Source organism: Dufourea novaeangliae, unplaced genomic scaffold, assembly GCF_001272555.1.
Source record: "Dufourea novaeangliae isolate 0120121106 unplaced genomic scaffold, ASM127255v1 scaffold299, whole genome shotgun sequence".
NCBI classification, from domain to species: domain Eukaryota; kingdom Metazoa; phylum Arthropoda; class Insecta; order Hymenoptera; family Halictidae; genus Dufourea; species Dufourea novaeangliae.
Window position 1 is genome coordinate 1,667,978 of NW_015374192.1, and position 24,852 is coordinate 1,692,829.

General features: G+C 42.6%; 4 protein-coding genes across 4 annotated transcripts in view; 2 read left to right on the plus strand and 2 right to left on the minus strand.

The window, feature by feature from the left end:
* Positions 1 to 1,731: 1,731 nt before the first annotated feature.
* On the plus strand, positions 1,732 to 5,021 carry LOC107192196 (tRNA (cytosine(34)-C(5))-methyltransferase). The gene is made up of 11 exons (XM_015581403.1): positions 1,732 to 1,890; positions 2,061 to 2,540; positions 2,610 to 2,694; positions 2,770 to 2,932; positions 3,013 to 3,120; positions 3,190 to 3,377; positions 3,443 to 3,587; positions 3,648 to 3,983; positions 4,046 to 4,425; positions 4,500 to 4,667; positions 4,735 to 5,021. The coding sequence occupies exons 1-11, from the start codon at positions 1,825 to 1,827 to the stop codon at positions 5,019 to 5,021; spliced, it is 2,406 nt and encodes an 801-aa protein (XP_015436889.1). The 5' UTR covers positions 1,732 to 1,824.
* An 839-nt stretch (positions 5,022 to 5,860) lies between these two features.
* On the minus strand, positions 5,861 to 10,691 carry LOC107192232 (centrosomal protein of 104 kDa). Its single transcript, XM_015581443.1, is given in 17 exon segments — positions 5,861 to 5,931; positions 5,991 to 6,116; positions 6,191 to 6,292; positions 6,373 to 6,518; positions 6,594 to 6,772; positions 6,843 to 7,056; positions 7,283 to 7,552; positions 7,616 to 7,842; positions 7,913 to 8,039; positions 8,126 to 8,273; positions 8,353 to 8,554; positions 8,636 to 8,847; positions 8,906 to 9,092; positions 9,170 to 9,254; positions 9,256 to 9,310; positions 9,673 to 9,837; positions 10,652 to 10,691. Coding segments are annotated over 17 exon segments (2,556 nt in total).
* Positions 10,692 to 11,651: 960 nt separating this feature from the next.
* LOC107192242 (probable dolichol-phosphate mannosyltransferase) lies at positions 11,652 to 12,764 on the minus strand. The gene is made up of 4 exons (XM_015581455.1): positions 12,625 to 12,764; positions 12,291 to 12,501; positions 12,026 to 12,216; positions 11,652 to 11,955 (listed from the first exon to the last, which is right to left on the minus strand). The coding sequence occupies exons 1-4, from the start codon at positions 12,762 to 12,764 to the stop codon at positions 11,736 to 11,738; spliced, it is 762 nt and encodes a 253-aa protein (XP_015436941.1). The 3' UTR covers positions 11,652 to 11,735.
* A 6,943-nt stretch (positions 12,765 to 19,707) lies between these two features.
* Positions 19,708 to 24,852, plus strand: part of LOC107192198 (Down syndrome cell adhesion molecule-like protein Dscam2) — a 56,373-nt gene continuing 51,228 nt past the window's right edge. Inside the window, exons 1-3 of the mRNA XM_015581405.1 lie at positions 19,708 to 19,866; positions 20,526 to 20,664; positions 21,703 to 21,864. Of these exons, the coding sequence (XP_015436891.1) occupies positions 19,708 to 19,866; positions 20,526 to 20,664; positions 21,703 to 21,864 (460 nt within the window). The remainder of the gene's footprint in view (positions 19,867 to 20,525; positions 20,665 to 21,702; positions 21,865 to 24,852) is intronic.

Sequence of the window (24,852 nt, forward strand, 5' to 3'; positions counted from 1 at the left end):
ACGTTCTATATTACATCGAACTAGGATTATTTTAGAAATCGATATGAGATTCAAAGTGTAAAAATGTCTAGTACTTTGAATGTTTTAGACAATTATTCGAGATAAAGATGTATAGAACTACTAAAAATTACTTTAGATTCCTTTTCCTTATTCTGTAAATTCATTGATTAGAATATTAATGCTACTGGAAGTATGAATATTTCCACAGGACAATGATATAAATGGAACTTTAACACTTTTTTAAGTGTCACAGTGATATATCGTTGGCCTCCGTATTAGCGCTAGAGATGGCGTGAACTGCTACTTGTGAATCACTCGTGATTCGATCACGTTCGTTCCCAATCACGGTGATTTTTCACAGTGATTCGTAATTTTTCGTGATCGTTTCTGATTGGTGGAGAAACCTAACAGTTCTTTACACGCGACACATAATCTGTATATTTTATATTAACGACATCGAAACAAAAATTCGAATTATATCGTATAAAGTGAAGGAATAATTATAAACAATGAAGAATAATGAATACTTTAATGATTATAAATTATAATCTACATGTTACCTAGCAAATCATTCTTTTAGAATTTCTTGTTTTTTCTAGTGATTGTTACAAACACGAATAGTAATGTAATTCATCGTAAAATCATATTGAATACGTTTTTCTGTTTAATGATCAAGGACTTACGATCGCAGTGAGCAAATTCACTCCAGATAAAAAAATCGCAATCACGATCGTGATTGAAGTTAAATCACGACCGTGATCGTGATTCGGCGATCACTGTGATAAATCACCGTTAGTGATTTTGCACGTCATCTCTAATTAGCGCACTGCGCCGAACGCGGATAGCATGATCTTGTAGTCGCAAGGGAGCAATTGAATCGAATAAACGTATTGTACCGTGGCGCATCGTATTGTATTTCAAACTTTTATATCATTATAATTTATATGTATACATATGTATATTCCTATAAAGATGCGTCAGTTAATATAAGCTTCATTTCATCGAATTGTCTTAAATATAACTGCATAAACAGTGTAGAATCTTATACTAATTATAGTTGTCTGGTTCAACAGGTTTCTACAGAAACTAACTACTGCCTTCGTCTTTTAAACTTGGGCTGTAGTAGTATCTGCAGAAACTGCCATGGTTGCTAGGGTTACTATATAATTTGCTCACGGAAGCACGCACAAGTGTCAGTCAGATTTCGACAGTTGCACAAGCAACATTAGACCGAGCTCGAGACTCGTACAAACAACAGCCATAAAGGACACGTTTCTAAACTCTTGTGCATGCTCCGGGGGTACTATACCCCACTCACTCACACACGCGAGGTCTCTTTCGCATGGACCGGGGGCTCTGTGACCCCACAAACCACCACACGTGGTCTCAGTTGTCACCTGTGGGGGCTCTGTGACCCCACGGTCTCCCCACACGGGGTCTCTGGCGCCATCTGTTGGGGGTTCTGTGACCCCATGGTCCCCCAAACGGGGTCCCCGGTGCTACTGTGGGGGCTCTGTGACCCCACGTACTCACCGCCCAGGGTCACTGTCGCCACATGCAGGGGCTCTATGACCCCACGTCTCACCACACAGGTTACGGGCGCTTTCTGTTGGGGTTCTATGACCCCACGCTCGTACTTTCGGGATCTCTGGCGCCACCTGAAGGGGACAACGAATTCCCGGTGGTGAAGACTCTCATTTCCTCTCTGCTTATATTAGCTATTCAACATAATTCAAAGAACGAATTTGTTGGTGCTCTAGGAGCACGTGTTCATTGGTGTTCATTGTTAAATGCTTGTTTTATAAACGTATTTTCGAAACAATAATGGGAAAAGGACGAAAACATACGCCGAAAAAGAATTTCGCTGAGAAGCGCCGTGAAAAACAAAAGGTACGATGTTAATCATAACAAAAGAAGCACCGGCATCTTAATTGCGGTTATGTTGATTTTATATACTGTTAACCATTTGTATGAGTTTCAAGTAATATTCAGTTATAGAACGTAAATACAAATGTTTTCAATGTAAATAGTAATGCATGAAAATCTTATAAATTGCGCAGGAAAAAGACAAGTGGCATCATACACCTCACCACAGCTATGCAGACATTGTTAGAGAAAATAAGGAGTTTGAAAATTATTATAAAACTCAGGGGATTGTACCTGATGACCAGTGGGAATCATTTATAAATACAATGAGAAAGAATCTTCCAGTAGCCTTTAGGATTACTGGATCAAAATCAGAAGCTAAAAGACTACTTGAGACTATTAAAGGAGATTTCTTTAAAAAAGTCTTGAATACACGTCTAGAAAATGATTCAGAAAATAGTGAGGAAGCAAAGGAGATATTACACTGCCTGCCATTTTATCCTGATGGCTTAGCTTGGCAATTACAATTAACCAGAAAAGATATTAGGAGATCTAAAGCTTACTTTAGATTACATAATTTTTTAGTTGTTGAAACAGACAGTGGAAGCATCAGTAGGCAAGAGGTGGTTAGCATGGTACCACCTTTAGTATTAGATGTAAAACCTTCACACAAGGTATAACAATATAATAAAATTGGAAAAGAATTCAACAGTAGACCTGAAAATTACAATTGTTCTATATAGGTTTTAGATATGTGTGCTGCTCCTGGCTCAAAGACTGCACAGCTAATAGAAATGATACATTCCGAAGAAGGAACTGCACTCCCAGGTAGATAACAATTTTAATATGAAAGAGGAATATGTGACTTTTATCCATTTTTGCTGTATTTTATTAACCTTCCAGAGGGTTTTGTAATAGCCAATGACTTGGACAATAATCGTTGTTACATGCTTGTACATCAAGCAAAGAGACTCAATAGCCCAGTTATTTTAATTACAAACCATGATGCCTCTGTATTGCCCAATTTCACTTTTACAAAAGCAGATGGTACACAGAATCCATTACGGTTGGTAACATTATTTGTGAAAGTTGTGTTAAATAATATGCAACTCATATAAACACTTTAAATTATATATTTTACTGCAGATTTGATAGAATTCTTGCTGATGTACCATGTAGTGGAGATGGTACAATGAGAAAAAATCCAGACATTTGGTGCAAGTGGAGTCCTGCAAATGGCAACAATCTTCATGGGTAAGTATTATTTGATATTAAATAATATAAATTTGACCAACAAAATATCTTATACCCGTGGGCTTAAAGAATCCAGTATAGGATAGCAAGGAGGGGTTTGGAGCTACTAGCTGTTGGTGGTAGAATGGTGTATTCTACTTGTTCATTAAATCCAATAGAAAATGAAGCTGTGCTTCACAGACTTCTTCTTGAAACTGGAGACTCTGTAAAGATAGTTGATGGCAGAGATTTAGTTCCTGGATTAGTGTGTGATCCAGGTATTTCATATCACACAATAAAATCGTAATATAAATTGCTTACTTAATAATACATCTTTCATTAGGTGTGTCGCATTGGTTACCGGCATCCAAGGAATTGCAGTATTATAAAACGTGGGAAGATGTGCCCGAACAGTGGCAAACACAAGTTCGGCCGAAAATGTTCCCACCAAAACCCGAGGACGCTTCTAAGTTTCATTTCGAACGATGGTAAATAAAAGTATTCATTGCTTACAAAATTAATATTACTTCAATTTTTAAATTACGTAGTATGAGGATATTACCACACCACCAAGATACCGGAGGTTTTTTCGTGGCCGTTTTAGAGAAGATAAAACCATTACCTTGGGAATCTTGTCAAGATAATTCTGATGCCAAAGAAGGCACGAAAGAATTAAATATAAAGGAAGAAGCAGAGAAAGAATTAAATATAGAGGAAGAAGCAGAGAAAGATAAAGATAACAGTGCAGCCTTAAGGAAGAGAGCATTAGATGATGAGAATAAATCACGGGGGCCGAGAAGAAAACGTAGGAGAGTTAAGGGTTTTAGAGAAGATCCATTCGTCTTCTTCAAAGATGATCAGGAAGACGTCTGGTTGTCTATTAAGTGAGTTCTAAATATTATTAACGGTTTATTTATATGATCATTGATTATTGAAAATTTTTCAGAAAATTTTACGATATATCCGATGAATTGGATCCTAAATGTTTGTTGGTTCGAAATTTAGGTAGAAAGAAAAAAAACATCTATTACACATCGCCCGAAATTCGCAATGTCGTTCTTTCCAATGAAGATCAAATAAAATTGATAAATACGGGTGTAAAATCATTTGTACGATGTGATTACAAAACCACGAGCAAAAATATGAATATTCCATTTAGACTTGCATGGGAGGGACTGCAAACTCTTATTAATTATATTGGCGATGGTAGGAGGGTTTGGTTGAATAAAGATGATCTAATAACACTATTACAAAATAATAATCCTATGGCACCACCTGAGATTGTTAAACTTCATCCTGATGCACAGGAACGTTTAAAGAATCTTGGTAATATATCGAATATTCCTAAGATTAGTTTAAATTAAAATTTTATTATACAAATACCTTTCTTTTGAATTCAGGGACTGGTAGTTGTGTACTTGTTTATGAAGAAAAAGCGACTGAAAATCCAAATCCATTGAAATTACAAATAGTAGGTTGGAGGGGTACAATGTCCCTGAGAGCTTACGTTCCGGTGATAGATGCGATACATTACTTACGTTTATTAGGAGCTGATTGTTCAAAATTCGGTACGCATTTATGACATACGCAATACTATTCTTATGAGTTTATTTTAACTGAAAATTTTTATTACAGAAAAAAATAAATTTAAAGAGAATCGTGAATCTGCTGCTGAAGAAATAGATAATGGCGAAGTTATCGACAAATCGGAAACAGTTGATAAACCGGAAGATACTAATAAAACCGAATCTACTGATGAACCAAAAGCTACTGATGAAACAGAATCTACTAATGTACCAGAAGCTACTGATCAATCAAAAGCTACCAATGAACCAAAAACCGGTGAAAATGACGTTACTGAAAAGGTGGACACTTCAAAAGAAGCTGATGAACTAAAAATATGTAACGAATCGAAAGAATAACACGTGACATTGTAATATAAATTACTGTTTCTTTAATATTTTCATAAATATCGGTAATATGTTTTCAATAAGAGTAAAAAAAATTATTTTATTTAAAACTGTATGACGGTGTTCGACTTGTTAAAATTGAAGCAGGTCGTCCAGATGGGTATAGTTTTACTTGTAATGATAAGACGTACTAATGAGAATGAAAATAAAATATTTCTACAGGATAAGAAAGTGACAATTACATCATGGGAAATGTCGTTTTTACTATGCATTTTCTATGAAATAATTTATGAAATTACATATAGTATCTTGTGTATTTGAGCGATGAGTACCCTTTCCTTTTTTCGTTATTTTCGGCCACTAGAATATTATTTGACTGATACATTATAGTACAAATATTATTATAAACATGGCCGGATGCTGAGGAATCATTAATGCAAAAATGGCGGTTGCCATAACGTTCAATAATATGTTTGTAAATTGTATGGAACTCCTTGTTTCTACCGTATATTAAATTGGAAAAAGATGAATATTTCTTACGTCTCGTTGATATTCGCCTCAGATTGCAGTGTGCGTAAGATTTTCTTTCGCTTTCAATTTAGTTAATAACAAGACTCCTAATATCCTAGCGATTAGAGATTTTAACTTATGATTAGAAATTTTGTTTTAATACAGAAATATATCTACTAATGAAGGACGGGTTTTTCTATCAGAAAACACTTAAATACCAGTACAAATATGAAAAAACGCTGGACAGCTCGTAACATATAGATAAACTATAAAGAACATAAAAGAAAAACGTTTTCTAAAAATTTCTTATACTCCGAGATATTCGAAGCGGACGATTAATGCTAGTAATCTCTATTAGTTGGCGATGTTATCTTCCCGCCGAGATTTTGAGAATTGGATGGAGACTTTGAACCTGTAGAGCAAAATGAAATTTACGTATGTATATTTACATAAAACTTACAGAACACTTACAACTTTTCCCTAGTTTGTTTCGTGGATTATTCGTACAGGGATGTTCACCCATGAGATGCTCTCTCCACTTATTTTGATTTACAAGACAAGAACAAAGTGGACAGTGCTCGTAGCCTTTGATGGGTTCTGTAACACGAACGATAAGTAACAAACATGTGTTCATATAATAATATTTTTCTATTATCCGATGCGACACATACTTGTACATTTATCACTTCTCCTATGTTCCTGAAAGGAGTTCTCGTGGATTACCTGCTTGCACGTTTCACACTTCACGTAATTGCTTCGCATATCACATTCATCTAATAATAAACAAAGCATATGTTGATTAAAACAAGATGAAAGTATCCATCTAAACAATATAAAATAATCAAGTGCTCACTTAACAAGTGAAGGTTCAAGTACGAAATTTCTACCACTTGCTTGCACGCTTCACATTTCGTCAACATGGGACAGCTTCTCCAATAATGAATATTGAGCCCCTCTTCTGAATATCCTTGTCCTTTGGAAAGGCAAAATATGCACATCCTATAAAGAAAAACACACGTACATAACAAGTGTTGTGTAATCATTTTTTTTATAGTACAACTACAAGTCACTTACTTGTCACCCTTGTGATCTGTACTATTCTCGGACGGAGATGTTATGCTCGTTGAGCTTCCAGTACTAACGACAGGACTCGTTCTCGACGGTGACTTCGTCAAGTTCGCTACATTATTCTCCGTCGATTTCGTCCGCGTTGGTGTCGTTGTTTTATGACACGCTTCCGTTTCCTTCTTCCTCTGTGAATACGTAAATACCAAATAGACATTGCAAATATTTACGTTTGCTTTCCTCTTATCGGAAAAATACCTGAAGATCGATGAGATCGAACTCGTGAAAAAGCTGACGGTACAGTAAGTTCCTTCTGGTGATGTCATCGTCCGGAGGTAACTGTTTGCGGACCAATCTAGGATTCACTTTGTACACGAGCACCAAGATCCTTTCCGAAACTTTCCTGACCGCCTCCGCCGGGTGATGCAAACCCGAGGAACCCAATTCAGACAACGTTCGACACGTGAGTCCGCTGCAACAATTACAATACCTTATCAGAGTAATTGCGTTTTATGGATGGGGGCTCAATGAAATGGATGAACCTCTGGGAATGATAGCAACAGGGAACGTACTGTTGGCAATCATTGACAGAGGCTTGATGATTTCAATGAGAGGGTTCATAATCTACAGAACTAATACTTCATTCTTGGCATTGATAGAAATCTACCATATGGTAGAGATTCATTTTTCAGGGTCACCTTTGTTTGTCAGTAGATATTCCATGGTTCAGGATCAGCTGCTCCACCATTTCCAGTCTACTGAGAGCCAGCCTTTGATGCGTACTACTACTGACTGGCCTCGTTAAGTGTACTGGTATTATATGCAATTCCCTGACACACTTGCAGTCCGCCATACTCAGTATTGTATGCACTGCCATATTATGAATTCTCGGTGTGGTGTCGCCTGACTTAGTCAACAGCTCTGGAAGCAGACGATCTACGCTTCTTGCGATTTCAGTGGACGACACTCTAAAAAAAAAGTATATTAATCGCGATCGTTTCGTTGGTGGATAGCGAATGGGATGATCATACCTGTCTGTCGCGAACTCCGAGAAGAAGATCCTAATTAATTGCGCCGCCAGACTGTACACGCTAAAGACTTTATCCCTGAGAGCTCTATGCAACAGCAAAATCGTCGCTCTGGCTGTTTTATTCGCCGAGTGTTTCGACACTTCCGGGTCGAACGTCTTCAGTTCTTCCTTCAGCATAACTAATCCCTCTTCTTTGTCCGTGAATTGTTTCGAGTAGAATTTCTCCACCTAAACGATCAATTGTCAGACGTCGCGATTTCGGAGACCAGTGAAAGAAATCACGCGAAACTTGCATCACCATTTCCATTCCGAAGACGGCGATCGGTAACGCAGCTTGCTTCTTCTCTCTGTCGTTCAGTTTAGAGATCACCTTCGTCTCCGTGTTCTCCATGTGGCATTCCCGGGTGAATTCATTCGTGTGTGAGCTGAAATACGACGTATTAGAATGTTTTCTACTGGAAGCTTAACAAATGGAAATCTGGACTTGGAGGGGGAAAGCAAGATATATCACTGTCTTAAGGCAGGTATTGTCCTCTCCTCGTAAGCCTCGTAGCTAGATCGAAGCGTCGGTCCCGCTGACTTTGTTTTCCGTCTGAGGGATCCTTTGTTACAGTTGTTCTGTCTCTCGACGACTCCGTTCGTAGGACTATCGGTAACTTCTGCCGAGTTAAAAGACGATTAATTATAGGACTCGCGGTTTATGTATTTACCGAAGGATAATGTTTCGCGTAGATGTACCTGGACTATTTGGTTTCTGATGCAGAGGTGAAACAGGTGGTTGATGAGCAGGGCCAGTGGGTGATATAGCTCCGTCGCGGTTGGGTGGTATCACTAATCTCGGAGGAGACGTGATGTCTTCGGTAATTGTGGTAGTGTTCGAGGTCTCTACCGTCACCGGTTCTTTCCCTTCCACCGAAGATTGATTATTCTTCTCCAATGGCTATTTATTAATTGGTACAATTTTCAGTTAATTCGACTTCTTTGATACCACAAACTTTGCAGCGTTACTTACTTTACTTACCCCGTGAAGTTCGAGAAGATCCTGCACTTCTAAGCTCTGATAGACTTGCTGTCTATATTGCTGCGCTTGTGCTTTCTTCATCTTGGCTTTGTCGTAATCCTCCAACGCGATGGCATACTTCTTCTCCAGTTCGTACTTCGCAAGACGTTCACCGGCCTTCCGCAGATTTTCCATGGCCACTTTTAACTTCGATGCGTACTCGAATCTCTCCTCTAGAAACCACAAAAGTCATGGAGTGATCCTTCATCGGAAAGTGCTTTAAACACGTACCTTCGACCGCCTGTAACTTCTTCGCTTCCATCTGTCTAATGATTTTGGCAACTTCACGATCGACGTACATTTCAAAGGCTAGATCATCGTACGGGGACGTGTAGTGCGGATTGTACGGTGCGTCTCCTTGGCCCGTCAGCTCTTGTCCGTAGGGTTCGCCGAGGATATTAATAGCGATAAGACCGACCTGCAGTTTTTTGTTTTTATATAAATAGGAATAATGTTTTCACGTATTTATTCTGAACCAGGAAATTGATTTTGTACCTGCTGGTATACATTGTGCGCGTTATTGTGCGGTTTGTGTAGCCTCAGTTTCAAAGAGACCGCCTCTGTCTCCGGAAGCGCGACGCTAGGTCGTGACAGAGGCATTCTCCTCGCGTGACGTCCAGATTTCCAGTTTCTGCGCTGCAATCGTTTTGATCAACGTTTAAATTGTCTTCGCTAGATTACCCTTCGCGCTTTACAGAAATAGTAAAAAAAAATATCCTATAAGGAACGCAGAATAAAGTGTTGTTCGGCATTCAACGGTGAGCAGAATAAGAGGAGAGGGTGAACCGAGAAGGGTAAATGAAAAGTGCCTCGGGAATTCGTGGTAGGAGCGCTTGATTCCATTAACATTCATTTTCTGAATAGCTTCTCGGATGGTACCGCGACGGTATTCAAGTCTCTATTCTGTACAATGGATTTTTTCACATTTTATTCGAATAGAAGAGTAATGAAATAATTGTACGAGACGTTTCTTTTATTTTTCAATTACGTCGACTCACGGATAAGATATTGGTGAGCCAACACTTGTATCCTCGTAAGCTTCGTTGGCCCATGAAGGCGAAGTATGAGTTCTTGAGGATATGTACACGTTCGTGAACTCTGCCAACCCCTCACCGCCGGTCCATGAACGTTCAGTTCCAACGAAGAGTGTCTATCCTCTTCGCCTATGGTCAGTTGAGAATTTACGAATATATAAACGGATACGAGAGTACAAATCTCGAGGGCAAATTAAATAACAAATCGTCGCGATTTCGTATTAATTTATAACAATCTCATCGGAGATTACGAAATAGCCTTCGAATTTTCCTCGATTTCGTTTATGAAATCATTTTTCCCCGACACCGACCAATCTCGTAGGTTTCGCGACCATTCTCGTTCACGGACAGAAATGGAGATGCCGATGTGATCGATAATGTTTTAACTCTGACATTATATTTTTAACTGGATGGACCGTGAACACGAAACGTCGCGTCACGCTATACCTGCGGCTCGTTGCACGCATTGCAATCACAACAACCGTGGAAGTAAGTCGCGTTATTACCCCCGGCTATTTTTACATTCGACAAATAAAAAGCTGAATAATCTAATCGACGGAACACGAGTTGCTCTGCGATTTCATTGAGCGGCACACAGGGTGATTTGCAAATATACAGCGTTGCAAGAAACGCGGCGAAGCACGTGTCGACACATTGCTATTTAACTCTCCTGTAACGATCATTTTAACGGGCGAAACGAAGCGCGTTAGAAATAGGGATACTTTCGATATGGGAAAAATCAATGACCGCGTGCGGTAACGTTTATGCGACCACAGATGACTTGAAGCTACTCGAATTCGGTCATTGTTCGTTCCAATTTTTGAAAGAAACACACGCGTCTCCGCGGGGGGTTCAGGCCTATGAAAACTGATATTCCCGCACGGCCCTCGAGGTTATCGCAGTTTCGATGGAAATCACAATTGCAATCTGGATGTTCCCTTACTGGTCGCGTACACGACGTGGAATCCGATTTTTCTCGGCATGGTCGGACGGTGTTGGTTGTCCGGCGACGAGAACGACCGTCCCGGGAAGATCGAACGAGCCGACGTGAAATTAAAAAGCACAACGGAGGGGAAAACGTCAAAATCTAAAAGGCACAGCCATCTGAAAGCTCGATAAGGGGGAGCTTGCAAGATTCACCCCGGCGCGTAGGCAACGCCACTTGCACGTCTGGTCGCGGCGAAGCTTGCGACAGAACTGCCGGACTGCACCCCCCCGAGGTTTCCGCGAGCGGAAACTCTGATCTCTCGAGGCCTCCAAGCATTTTTGCTCGCCAGAACAGCCACTCTTGCGTTTTCGAGTTCTTTTTATGATGCGACACAACCTGGTATAATCGATCGAATGTGAACAGAAGTACAATATTCTTTTCTTCTTTTAAATATCATTTTAACCATTTTAAGAAAGGGTTGAAAAATAGGGGATAAAGAATTATTGTCTTTCGAAATTGTACGTAACATAGATAATTTTAGATGGTAGTGTTCAAATTGTTTGATCATAAATGCGTTGGAATCTGTGGAGATTATCGATGATGGGTCTTAGTTTTTATTTTATTATGTAACTTTATAAATATTAAAGGGGTGTGGTATTGAAGGGTCTCTTCACATCTTGTCTTTTCGTACGTGGCACACTGTGGCATCGTCTAGCATTTCGCTCAAGTCGAAATATAGACTGTAATTTCGTAATGGATCAATAAACGGAGGCTGCGTGACGTCAGAGGGTGCGGCGAGGGTGGAATCGCTTGCGAGAATCGTTATATGTGTTTCGTGTAGCCCATTCACGACCACGTGCGCACTGGCACGTGCATCTTCACTTTCAAATAGAGTAATTCAATTTATTAACTCGTGGAATCAGTGAACTGGTTTCGCAATTCATTTTCTACATAATTAAACATAGTCCAATAAAACATAAAAATTTAACATTTATTTAAAAAACGTCCAGTGGTATATAATGTTTTATTTACACATTTTTTAATTTATATATTCTGTTTACAATACAGGGAATGTTATTGCAGAATCTTGGTTTCTAGATTATGTAGTAGCAAAAAGGTATAGAAGACCTTTTGCAAACTGGAATATTTCTGAACCACCTAATTTTGATTCACCGTAGACACGGTCTACAAATGAGATCGGTACTTCTCCTATGGTATATTTCAATTGTCTGGCTCTGACTATCATTTCCATTTGGAAGACGTATCCTTTGGATACACACGACTGAATTAATTTCTCCAACACATGTTTTTTATACAACCTGTACGAATAAGACTGTATAATATGTGTTTACACTTTAAAATTTATATAAGTAGCTGTATATCATGTACCTGAAGCTCCCTGTGAGATCACTAGCACCGGGTCTCAGGAGAATTTGTGTCAAAAAGTTTGCTCCTCTGCTTATCAATTTTCTTTTAAAGTCCCAGCCATAAACTCCTCCACCATTAGCATACCTTGTACCACTAATAATGTCTAAATCAAGATATCTCTGTTGTTCAACCATTTTGGGTATAAATTTTGGCTAAAAAAAAAAATATACATATACGAGTTTCATTGGTATAAATAAAACAATGTTTCAAAAGACAAAGTATGTACATGATGAGACAAATCAGCATCCATAATGACTATGAAGTTCCCTGTAGCATGTTTAATCCCATGCATATAAGCGGTTCCCAGTCCAAGCTTCTTTTCCCTTGGTCTCAATACTATCTTTTCTTCGCCATATACATTTTGCAGCTGTTTAGCCATATCCAATGTCCCATCTGGCGAACCATCGTCTATCACGATTATCTCATAATCAAGTTCGCTAGAATGTGGCACACATTCGCCCAGCTTATTAATTTTTCAGATTTTATATTCACAGCTGTTTAATTTCACCCTAGAGGGGCTACTTTGCACACAATCGAGGTTATGTTGTCATAGTAGTTACCTTTCGTCCATGTATTTGATGATAAGCCAAATAATTATAGGTAAATTTTCAACCTCATTGTACGTCGGAAGTAAAATTGAATATTTGTCATTTTTAGCCAACTCTCTTATATCTCTTTTCGTTTGTTCTTTTTCTACCATTTTGACAGTACACTACGGTGTCACAGACGGATTCTTCTTTATCAAGTGCCGCATTGTCGTACACACGGTTCCGGCGAACTGGTCAATAAAACAGTCATCTTCCGGTGACGTGACCCGATGGCGGGCTTAGAGACCATAATAAAATGTTGGTTCCAATATTATTCATGAAATACGCAATTAATTACGAGAAGTTTATCGAATTTTACCAAAAGTTTGATATTCAACAACTCTCTAATTTTTACCTCCAACAAAAAATTTCTCTTTGAGACAAAAAACGCAATTGAATTTAATTATTAATCTTACACTAAACCGTTATAAGTAATTAAGGGAAACGCGTACATAAATAAGTGTCAATTCAGGAATCTTCCGAAGAACATGTTTCTAAAAATATCTACGTAACGTTATCTCTATGTATGAAACTATACTTGAACATAGATAGTATAGAATCATAAATTTAAAAGTTCTTTTAACAGTTACCGTTGCATCGAGTAACGTTACTTCAACTCGCCTCTCTCGTAAGTAGGCACACTAGAAGGATATCTTCACCGTTTAGGAAACAACTTTCTCCGCTGAAAAATGAAAGTACATCTTGTTATTTCGTGGGGTTACTTCCTCATTCGCGATTTCAGATACAATTTGTCTGGTCCAATTACAATTACGGTACCTAGTCGGTGCGAAAAGTGTACACGAGACCCACGGCAGTATCCGTCGCGTGCGACAAAGGTCGACCAACCGGCGTCCCCACTACGTCACGACGCAAGAGCGTTCCACGACGACGACCCCCCACCGTCGACCTCGAGATCCCGTGGAGCAGCCGCCTGTCCCGAAGCAAAACGACGCTCCTCGCTGCACTCTTCGGTCGTCCACGGACCTAGAGTGTTCGTTCTGTTCGCCGAGCGGTCTCTGTGTGTACAGTTCAGCGTGTGTGTTTCTGCGATTTAATCGACGTGTCGTCGGTACGTAGACCGGTTGATAATCGCCGCCGATCCGCACGTGTGAGTCACGCTCGAGGGGTTTCGCCCACGGACACCGTGGTTTCCGTTTGCGATAAAAAAAAAAAAAAAAAAAAAAAAAAAAAGAGCCGGTCAATCGGAAAAGTCCCCGACCGGTCTGCGGATTTGCGAAATCTTTCGTGGGTGTGTACGTGTGGTTACTACATGTGCTCCTGTGAACGGCCGTGTGTGATCGTCGCGGGTGATCGTTCCTCCAGTTTCCGAAGCTATAGCTTCCCTATAATTCAATCGGGATCGCAACAGCCCGCTGAAGAGTACGGATTCGAAACGTTGAATCGATAGGGTCTTTGATCCTCGTTCGGCGTGTCACTTTCAATTGACAAGTCGATTCTTCTATTGGACGAGTACAGAAAATCGCGAACACCCCCCCTCTGGATCGCGTCGTCTGACGCTGAATTGTTTAATAGAACACCGAGACGATTTATCGGACGTGACGGGGGAGAGACACGTCGATTGGGAATAAATGCAACGTACAGAGATGTACATTATATCCCAATTGAAAGGAAGCTTTGTACTTCGGGAAAGTTGAAAGAAAACGAATTTGGAGTTGCATCGGGTGGTGACCTTCCGGGGGGAGGGACAAGAGCAGACGTTGGATGCTGTCCTAGATCCATCGGTACCCATGTCGAAGTATCGATACTATTAGCATCGAGGAATTAATTAAACGAACTCCCCGCGTGTTGTATAGCCTCTCGACCTGCACCCGGTGTGGGTAGAAGCGGTTTCGGTCCGACCAGTAGAGTCCGTGGTATTTCTGGTCCAGGTAGCCAGCCCAGGCCATGCGGCATTTTATAGGGTCGGGGGCGGGTTTTCCGGATTTAGCGAAGGCCTGCACGGAGACGCCGAAGAATCAGGCAGACCCTGGCAAGCAAGCGGACTGGCTCTGGCAAATACCAGCAAGCATGGCGTACGCTGCTGCACGAGGGGTAGATTGGTCCGCTCCGCACCCTGCGATCAATAAACCCGCCGGAGAGGGAGCAGCTCCGTGACGAGCCGCGCTACTCCGTGCTTTTGCTTCTCTCCTTTCTCTCCTCGTCTCCGTTCGTTTCCCCTGTCCGGTTCGTTGTCTCTTTCCTACCTGACACCCGTGTGCCATCATCAGCGATTCAGCACGTGCACGGATGTTTCGCCGGTGGTTTTTCGAAAAAAAAAACTGTCGGCAACGCGTTCCAGGGATTATCACGAATCAACGGATGCGAAAGGGGCTTCGCCCACTTTTAAATTCTCACCCGGTCGATTCCTTTTCTTGTTTCTTTTTTTCTTTTTTTTGTACCTCTTCGTTTTTAGTCCGCTTCGCCTTATGGGCCTGCTTAACATGCTGACTCGTATATGAATCCCAACTTGCGCGCATGGATCCTGCATCTTCACGCAGATTGCAGTGAATCTCTTTTCTTTTTTTGCTAAAGCTATGCAGCTGATTCTTTCTCATGCATTATTCCTTGCCCGTTATTTCGTTTCCTTGCACGATAGGTGGATATTGCCTCGATGTTTTGCGATATTGAAGCATATTGGTCGTACGAGAATGTAGAAACACAGGGAACTATTAAGTACGACCGATGACGTGTACACGCTGCTTCCGTTCAACAGCTTGCACCGGCCGCCTCGTGGTCACGCATGATGATTCTGCCCGCGGAGCTTAAAAATATTTCGGGGTGATCCAGCATGTATCGCGAGCCAGAGTCGCTTCGGATGAACCAGTCGGCCTTGAACCGTACAAAGGTCGTCCAATTCAGATGAATATGTATACATACGCGCTTGAACGCGTGTAGGTGGGAACACGCGTGAAATCCTCCTCGGTGGACGGAAAACATTTGGGGGACTTTACGACCGTCCGTAGGCTTTTGTTTCGTGCGTTTCATTCGTACAGGAAGTACATATCAGCGTGGCTGTTGCGATCCTTTGCGCGGCATCACAAGTGGCGAAGCTCGTCGTTCAGTTGTGTGCTTTTTTGTGTGACATCAGGTGAGAATCAGTGCGATCGAGGAAAACAGGATCAGGATGTGGCGTGATCCTCCAGGCGGAGGGTGTAAGATACCCACCTACTTTACGACGATGCTTCTATTGGCTGTCTTGGCATTGACGAACGGTGAGTTGTGGAATAGTAACAGACTGCGGAATTGTTTGATTACGCATCGGTATGAGTAATACTGAGTGAATTAAGATGGCGTACCGATACGTCTGGATGGTAGAACTGCGTACTTTATTAATTGTACAAAATATTTATACCTATAGTGGCATTGAAAGAAGAGTAAAGTACAGTGTTGTTTAACTAGTTTAGAAGTTTCGCTGGATTGCTTCCATATTCATGTTAGTCACTAAAAGGATCGCGTGTCCTTGATTTAGAACGTTTATCCGGAAACGAATCTCCGTTTCTTTCTCTCCTAGCAAGGAAGTGCCTCTCTGTTCACGAGCCACGCCAACCACTCGAAAGTGTGCGTTGCTGCGTTGTATCTTGCCTATCTAATCATTTATGCATCGGGACCGTATGACGTGCCGCAAGCTGTGAGGTCAGCAGCTGACGCAGTAACTCATCTTTCGTTTAACAATCTTCCGGATGACACGTTTCTCGGATGCTCGATCAATAGAGAGAGGTTAGCCACAAGTGACTCGGACAATCTTATAACTGCTCCAATCTCCGCCAACGGCGTGTGATCATTAAGCGAGCGAAATGTGGCCGGTTTTTATTAGGAACGAATGAGCTGACGTCAGAAGCTCGGCGAGATTCCCTCAAGCACGGATTCTTCAGCGTTTCTTGTGCCCCAATTCTGAGTTCGAAACATCTGTGCGAGGCAGATCGCGCGCTCATTAATCCCAGCGTTAATGATCGTGCCCTCCACTTTTGTAGGAAATTCACCACGCGGCTTTCAACGCCGATACGTATTCTAATTTCTCATATCGACGTGTCAAATAATCATTAATTAAAAGTTGATCATAAAGATACATTCAATGCCAGTTTCACACGAATATCACGTAATACGTTTTATAATAGAATCGAATTTTCTTTTTATATGATTCGTTTTTTAGCAGATTTATCATTTCAAAAGTACACAATTCAATTTTATTCTGAAAGAACATATCCATATACAAGGTGGATCACAAAACGTGATCAGTTTAGATTATTTTACTGCTAGCTGTTCGATCGAAAATTTTACATAATTCAAGGAGAGCTTCCAGATGATTATACCAAATTTTTTGTCAACCCTATTTTTCGGGAGTTTTCAAGGTCACCTTTAGTTTTTTTTAAAGATAAATTTATAATTTTCACGGTTACATCTACAATTTTCGACCGAACAGAGCTAGCAGTGGAATAATCTGAATTGATCACATTTCGTGGTCCATTCTGTATATCTACTGTTTTTTGAGAATGTATCTGTTGTGCAAAAAGAGTACTAAGCGTATAATAACTGCAGGAGAATGAGTCAAACGTACGAAAACAGGCGCTGACGCGATGATGTTAACAATATTCGCGAATTCTACAAGACGGTCTTTGCGACTTTCACCTTCCATCCAATTTCGGCGAACAATTTTCTTCCTGTCGGAAGAACGGACGAAGGCCAGGTAGGAGAATGGCCGGTTGCAGTTGTCGATGCGATCTCGAGTTCCGTTTCATTTCGAATCCATCACGCGGCGAAAAGGTCCACGGAGGCGTAGGTAGAAACGGAGCACGGAGTGCAGCTGCCGAAGAAAAGGCCAAGATAGAAGGGGGTCCGAGGGAGGGAACCGAGGGGAAAAGGAACAGCTGCTGTTCCCAGAACGGACCTGGGGCCGTGCTTGAAAGAGAATCGTATTTTGCCGGAGCAACGTGCAGTCGCCAGGTGAATCCTCTGATTTTGTGGCCGTCATGTCCGCCCTGCGCCGCGAGGTTCAGAGATGATTCAGCGGACGCTAGGATATATTTACGCTACGGCGAATGCAATGTCCGATTCTTGCATTCAATGGCGTCTGAAAATTCTTGTTACCCATGTAACGGAGCTGAATTGACTACTGGAGTCGAAAAATAATATACCAGAAATTGATTAACCCTTGGAAGGCACGGTAGACGAATTCAGGGTTACTTTGACCTGTAGTAAAAATTCTCTTGTACCCAGGTTTGAAGAAGAAATTGTGCATAAAATTTTATTTATATTTTCAAGTTCATATACCAACTACAGATTGGTCAAAATGATCCTCTATTCGCTGTACGATAGTTAGCACGTTCAGGACGGCAGCGAGATTCACGAAACGCTCATTTTGCATTCGTTTGTATCGTTATTCTAAACATTTTTCCAGCGATTATCTATCACTGGTTGGGTCACGTCGGTAAATAAGAGAAAACACCAAAAAAATCCACATTTGATCCGACAGATTCAGAGGAATATTCCCCCGACTTCCGGACAAGAAGTACAGTTCATCGACGTTACGTTTCCCGCTTTAGACAGCTCGCTTATCGCTCGTGACACAGTTACCAGCTGCGGTGGACTGCAATTACGTTTGTGAAATCGCAGAATATGAATGCTGCGGTCGACGCGTTACCGCCGCGTGGTCTTCGAGCTTTTTCAAAAGTCTCCCGATTATCATGACGGTCACGATCTTTCCAGCTCCGACATTGGTGAACGCGGGGCCCCCGTGAGTCAGACACGCGCAAACGAACGTTCCATCGAGGTGGATGTAGGATGTACACACGATTGTGTATTATAGTTGCGTGGTACGTGCGCGTATGTGAATATATTCGATGCAGCGTTGTGTCCGGACGTTTCAAAGCTTGCCTATATATAGATTACGGGCCGGTTATCGACCGCGAAGACACCACGTCTTTGATCGTGGGCGCGTAACGCTGGAACTTTACGAAAAATGCTTTATACGCTGATCGGGTCAGTGATCAATTTGCCTTCGATGTTACATACTCCACCCTCCCGTTTAAATATACTCGAGATCTTTTCGAGTCAATGTTAACGGACACAAGGTGTTCCATTCAGCTCGATCGTACATATACTACCATGGATCGGTCTTTGGAATTTTCTCGCACGAATTCCATCGTTTCCGCGCTTTAATTGCTTTCCCCGGACAAAATGCGCAGAGAGATCCGTGGCGCGTGATAATTAAATTCATGCGAGTTCCTTCTCAGTGTAGAGGTATTTAATGCCAAGAATAGAAAACACAGGCTGGAGATGGATAGGGAGGATTCGCGAGAGCAATCTGTGCGGAGCTCCTCGGGTCTTGATACGACATAACAGTTCGGAACACCTGTTCCCTCGTGTGTACCTGAACGCGCGCACCTCCTGTCGCCCGCGAGTCGGTGCACGGCTCGCCAACCGGTTCTCCTCGTTGCTCGATTTTACGGAGTGCCGCGTGCTTATCCGTTCTGCACGCGGTTAGGCAGGCAGGTAGGTGGTTACACGGGAAGAAAGTGGCACAGACTGCTCTTGTATAATCGTAAACACGTGTGAACCACGTTTGAATTATGAATCTGAAATAATAAGGCTACGGTCGGCTTAAGAGAATTCAGGGATGATCGTTTATATGGAGGGATGACATTGACCCTATTCTCGATCGATTACATCGATCGTCGACGAAGAAATGTTCCGCGACGTGTCGATGGGCTCGCGGGCAAGGAGCATGGATGCTCTCCGAACGGAAAAGGAATCACGCATAATCCGTCTCTCCCTTATGGTCACGTGACGTTGATAGCATATTATTCAATAGCAGACCGGCAACCTGTTGTTTGCTGCAATTGGCGCGTCGCCAATTGAATGTGGGTGTCGCGTATCCTGGCGGAGACGGACGATAACCGAAACCGAAAGACACGCAACGAAAGTTCCGCCGCCTGTCATAGTTCCGTCTAATTAATCTCTTAGCGTGACTTACCTGATTTCTTAGATGGGTTACACGATAAACCGTAGTAAACACGATTTTCTCCTCTCTTTGCAGTGGCTTACGCTGAGGATGAATCCATGGGACCAGTGTTTCTCAAGGAACCGCCTAACCGTATCGACTTCTCAAACGGAACCGGAGCTGTCGTCGAATGCCAGGCCAGAGGAAACCCCCAACCGGATATCATTTGGGTTCGCGCTGACGGAAGTGCCGTAGGGGACGTTCCGGGGCTCCGACAGGTATGTACACATTTTTATTTCCGTCGATATACACTGGGAACGACTGTTGTTTCTTTGAAAGGAAGTTGATTCTTCGATCTGGCGTAGTAAATATGCGTCCAGTCCATCCACTGATCGGGAAACATGAAAGTCAACATTAGGGTATCGATTACTAAATATGGATCACTGGTCGGACGGAGAGAATATTTAATCCTCTAACGCCCAGATCCTTAAATCATTACTTCAAAATTATGAGACTGATATACATACATATATGTTATATCATATTATTTCGAAGTCGAAAATATCGATGTGAAACGAACCAATTTCGGTAACTATGATTCTTTGAGAAGCTTTATACGCGACACCTACTCGTCTTGTCCGTAGAACGGGAGAAAGATCGTTACGCTTCGTGCAACACCCACGTGTTACCAGGGAAATGAAATGCCAATCATTGGATTCCAGATTGAACTTCCTTTTCTCGCAACCGGGTAATCGTGTTACTAGTAGACATCCCACTATCGAACCGTTCGACACCCACGAGTCGCGCGTTTACCGATGCAACGAACGATCTTACGTCAGTCGTTCGACCAGAGAAGGCCGGATTAATTGTCGCCTGATTAGCGACGAATTAGAACTGTCTTTCGTGACATAAAAAAAAAAAACTCGTGGCTGTGCAGGTCTTACCGAATGGAAACTTGGTCTTCCCTCCTTTCCGCGCCGAGGATTACCGTCAAGAGGTTCACGCTCAGGTTTACAGCTGTCTGGCACGATCACCGGCAGGTTCTGTTCACAGCCGTGATGTTAACGTGAGAGCCGGTAAGTGTTATCCTCTTTACTTGTATTCGAAAATCACACGGAACGTAATCTCGCCGTGTCCTGGCCAGCTGTCTTCTGTCGAACATGATAACGAACTTTAACGTAGAGATTATAGAACGTCTTGCCATCGTTGTTGTTCTAAAAACGGTTCAGATTTATTACGATGACTTTTCTTGTAACACTTTGCTGGCGGAAGGGTTTTTGAGTTTGCAAATATCCGACTTCAGGTGTTCTAGAAATATTTAGAACCTACTACTTAACTTTTATTTGTCAAACTGTACACTACAATTGTACTTTAATTTCTTAGTGATTAATTTCTCTAGATTTCATTTGATTATCTCGTTGTACCATTACAAGCAAATAGGAATATTTATAGAAATCTATTTCAAATTTTTAGATTAAGTAGTAGTCGATACAGTCGAGTGTTAAACAGTTAAAATTAACGATGACAAGGCGTTCGGCGAATGGCCAGGCACGGTGAACTAACGAATCTTCTTTACAGCGAACTCTAAACACAGAACCGACCGAGTAAAGTCACTGGATCGGTATTTCGAATTCCGTGATAGGTCCGATAAGCGCCCGAATTATCGGTGGCAAGTATCAAAGTTTCTCGAACTTCGGGGCAAAGCTAGATCCGTAATTAAATTACACGTTAATCGCTGCCGCCGCCGTTGTTTTCGAATATATTTACTGTTCTCCAATCTTTCTCTCTCTCTCGGTTGCTCTGGTTTCATGAAAAAGCTGTGGATCGATACATGCAATCGTAGCATCTCTCGTAGCTCGACTATTTCGTCAGAACATCGACGACAATTCTGGAATTTGTCCGATCGTAATCCGTGCATACGGTAACGTCGTTGACCCAATTGTCGCGTTGCAATTAAAACAGGAAAACACCGGTTGAAATATACGAAGCGAATCGTGTAACTCGACAAAGAGAGAGAGAGAGAGAGTGAGAAAGAGACTGGGGGGTAGCAGGTGTTCGCCGCCGCGAATCACGTTCTTTTAATAAAGCGCGTTTCAACGACAATAATCGTATAGTGGTGGCGCAGTACTACGACACAGATGTGAACAAGGAGTACGCGATCCGTGGGAACAGTGCCATTTTGAAGTGCGTCGTTCCTTCCTTCGTCGCTGATTTCGTCAAGGTTCTATCCTGGCACACCGATCAGGGAGACGAGTTCGTACCCGGCGACGATTACGGTACTAGATCGGATTCGATCGAACGAACCTATTTCTCTTAGAAACGATTCATTGTCGTCGTTGTCGTTGTTGTCCCCGCGAGCAGATCGTATCCCTGTTCTTGATACATACACCGTGTATGTACAATTCCGATCGTTACGAAACGAATCGTGTCCATAATGTAACCGTCGAACGAACGCGTGCACGGACGTTCGTAAATGATACTCGAGCTTACCACTGATGGAAACAATCGCGTGACGACTAGAGGTGCGATTATCGAATATTGATATATTGTAGATTTCTTGATACCGAACGATATATCGATAATATCGTTAAGATGTTCTTAACGGGAATGGAAGTGACTGAGGTAGATTGCACGGTATTAATCGTATCAAAATCAATTATTTTTATAATTCTATTCAAATTCTTTCATACAGGAGAACAAGGTTACAGCCAAAATACACTAATACGTTGTCTGCAACAAGTTCATATAGGAATAAATAGATTTAGAATAACTTTATTACAATTAATACATTGCAGTCTATCTCAATCGTTTTATTCGCGTTAATGATATTTTAACGACATTATCGAAATATCGATAACAATTCGATGTTATCGACACTTATCGATAGTCACACCTCTAATCCCGACACGGTGAATCCACAATATAAAAGTAGAACGATGGACCCGGAGCAGCTTGATTCGGTTCACTCTCTGCTCGCGCGAAATCGTTACACGGTGGCGCACGCGAGAGCATCGTCTGGCTCGTTCTCGTTAACGTTGCCTCCCACCTTGCGTTGCTTTCAACGGGGTATAGCGTTGTTGGCCCGAATTGGAGCACATCGTCGTCGACATCGATGTGTTAACGTCGGACGTGTATGTTCCCTACTCTCGTCAGTTTCTCTTTCTTTCGCAGTGGTCCCCTGATTCTCGCTTGTTGTAACGGCACATGCGTAGAAACACCGCGTATATAACACGTTCAAACCGAAAGTGCACTCCGTTCGTTCGCCGGTGTGTGTGTGTGTGTGTGTGTGTGTGTGTGTTTCGACGGGCCTCTTCTCCAGGTTTGCAAGGGCTCTTTCCTCTTCGAAGCTCGCGACTGCGGCGTAAGATGCGACCACGCGGATCGATCTGCTCGAGAAACTGAAACGACGACGACGACGACACGTCTCTCCAACTGGAGAGAAGCTGTCGTCAACGTCGTGCGTCCGGAACCGCGTTACAGAATCGCGTGCAAGGTATTCTCTTGGTTCGCAGAGACAGAGATCCCTTCAGTCTCGTGAAAACCGCGAGAATGATGATCGATAATGCCGCAGCTATTTCAGATTCGCCTGTCCCGCGGTAGGCTAGACCGATTACGTATCGACTGGACGGGTTATTACGACGATGACCGCGGTTGGTCGCCGCGCCTCGAACGTTTATCAGCTTATGTGCCCTCTATTGTAGTGGTGCACCAGTATTATCAATCAGAAGTCAACAACGAGTACGTGATACGCGGCAACGCTGCGATTCTAAAGTGCAGCATACCCAGTTTCGTCGCGGAGTTCGTTCAGGTGGTCGGCTGGCAAGACGACCAGGGGAACTCTTTTAATCCGGACGAGAAGAACGGTAGGGGTTGGTTGGGGGGTGTTTGGTTTATTGGAATGGTCGAAATTAGGCAGCGAGTTCCGGGTGTATATGTATATGTTAGTCAACGTCGTATGATGCGGGAGATCGTGTTCTCGACAGTAGAGAGGGGTGCCCGATGAGAAAAGGATTTCGCAACCGGAACGGACGAACTGACTCACTGAACCGTACCAGACGCTCATTACGTAACTCTTATCGTTGATGCTGTCTGAGGTTTCCTACGGGTAGTACACTCTGCCTGCGAGACCTTTACGAACCACGCGCGGAAATAGTATTTTTTTTATCTGTGTAGGTTACTCACGATTATGTTATAGACACTTAATCGGTCGTTCGTACTCTTTAATTGTCGGTTGATCTTTTGATAAGGCTTTGGTGACAGTGGCATCGACATAGGTCGTCGGATTGTTTTCGTCACATGTAAATCGATTCGGCTGACAGCCGAAAGTTTAAGGAGTCCTTCTCAGCTGACCAATGTCAGGACAATCGAAGGTGCTCTTTCCGCAACCTACATATACTTTCAAAACGATAATTCTTTATTTCACCCCTGGAAACCTCATACAGCAAGTACAAGGAAGTCTTGAAAAGTCGTTCAACCACTTATCCCGTCGCCCCCCTTGTTTCTCCCAGTCGTCACCCAGTACTACGAGGCGGAGGTCGTGTCCGAATACGTGATCCGTGGTAACGCAGCCATCGTGAAGTGCACCATACCCAGCTTCGTCGCGGAATTCGTGTCTGTAGACTCCTGGGTGGGAAGCGACGGTTCGACCTTCAAACCGTCCACCGACTACGGTATATCTACACGGCTCTTGGTCCCTGCCCTTTTTTCTCTTCTTCTTTATCCTCGCCCCTGCCCGCCCTTCTCTCCCCTCATTGCCCTTGATCCCTTCGCCGTGAACTTCAAGTCCCTCGAGGATTTTTTTTTAACCGGGCACACCCTTCCCCTCCCCCTTCGTTCCCCGCCGAACTTGGTAGAAGTTCAAAGTGGCACGTGGTAACGATTCGTTTCCGGCGCGGTCCAGTCTGGCGGCAGTTGTACGGCGGCGGCAACGCGCGAGGGTTAATGAACCATCCCGTCGTGGTTCTCACGCCTGGATTCTCTCCTACAGTTGGTACTAAGAAAACGAACGAATTAGATTCCTGCGTGACTTCACACACCCAAGGGATCGCTTGGTTGGACGTATGTATTTTTGCTCGAGCAAGAGAAACGTTTCGCTCTCGAATCGATCCGAAATCCGCGCTTGGGATTCGCGAATGCCGGGTGATCAAGTGGGAGAGCTATAAAACACTAGGCGGGCTGAAGTCTCGGCTGGGAGAGAGAGAGATCTAAGAGGGTAATAAATCGTCTTAATTTGCATCCACCAGCGAGCCAAGATATCTCCTTTA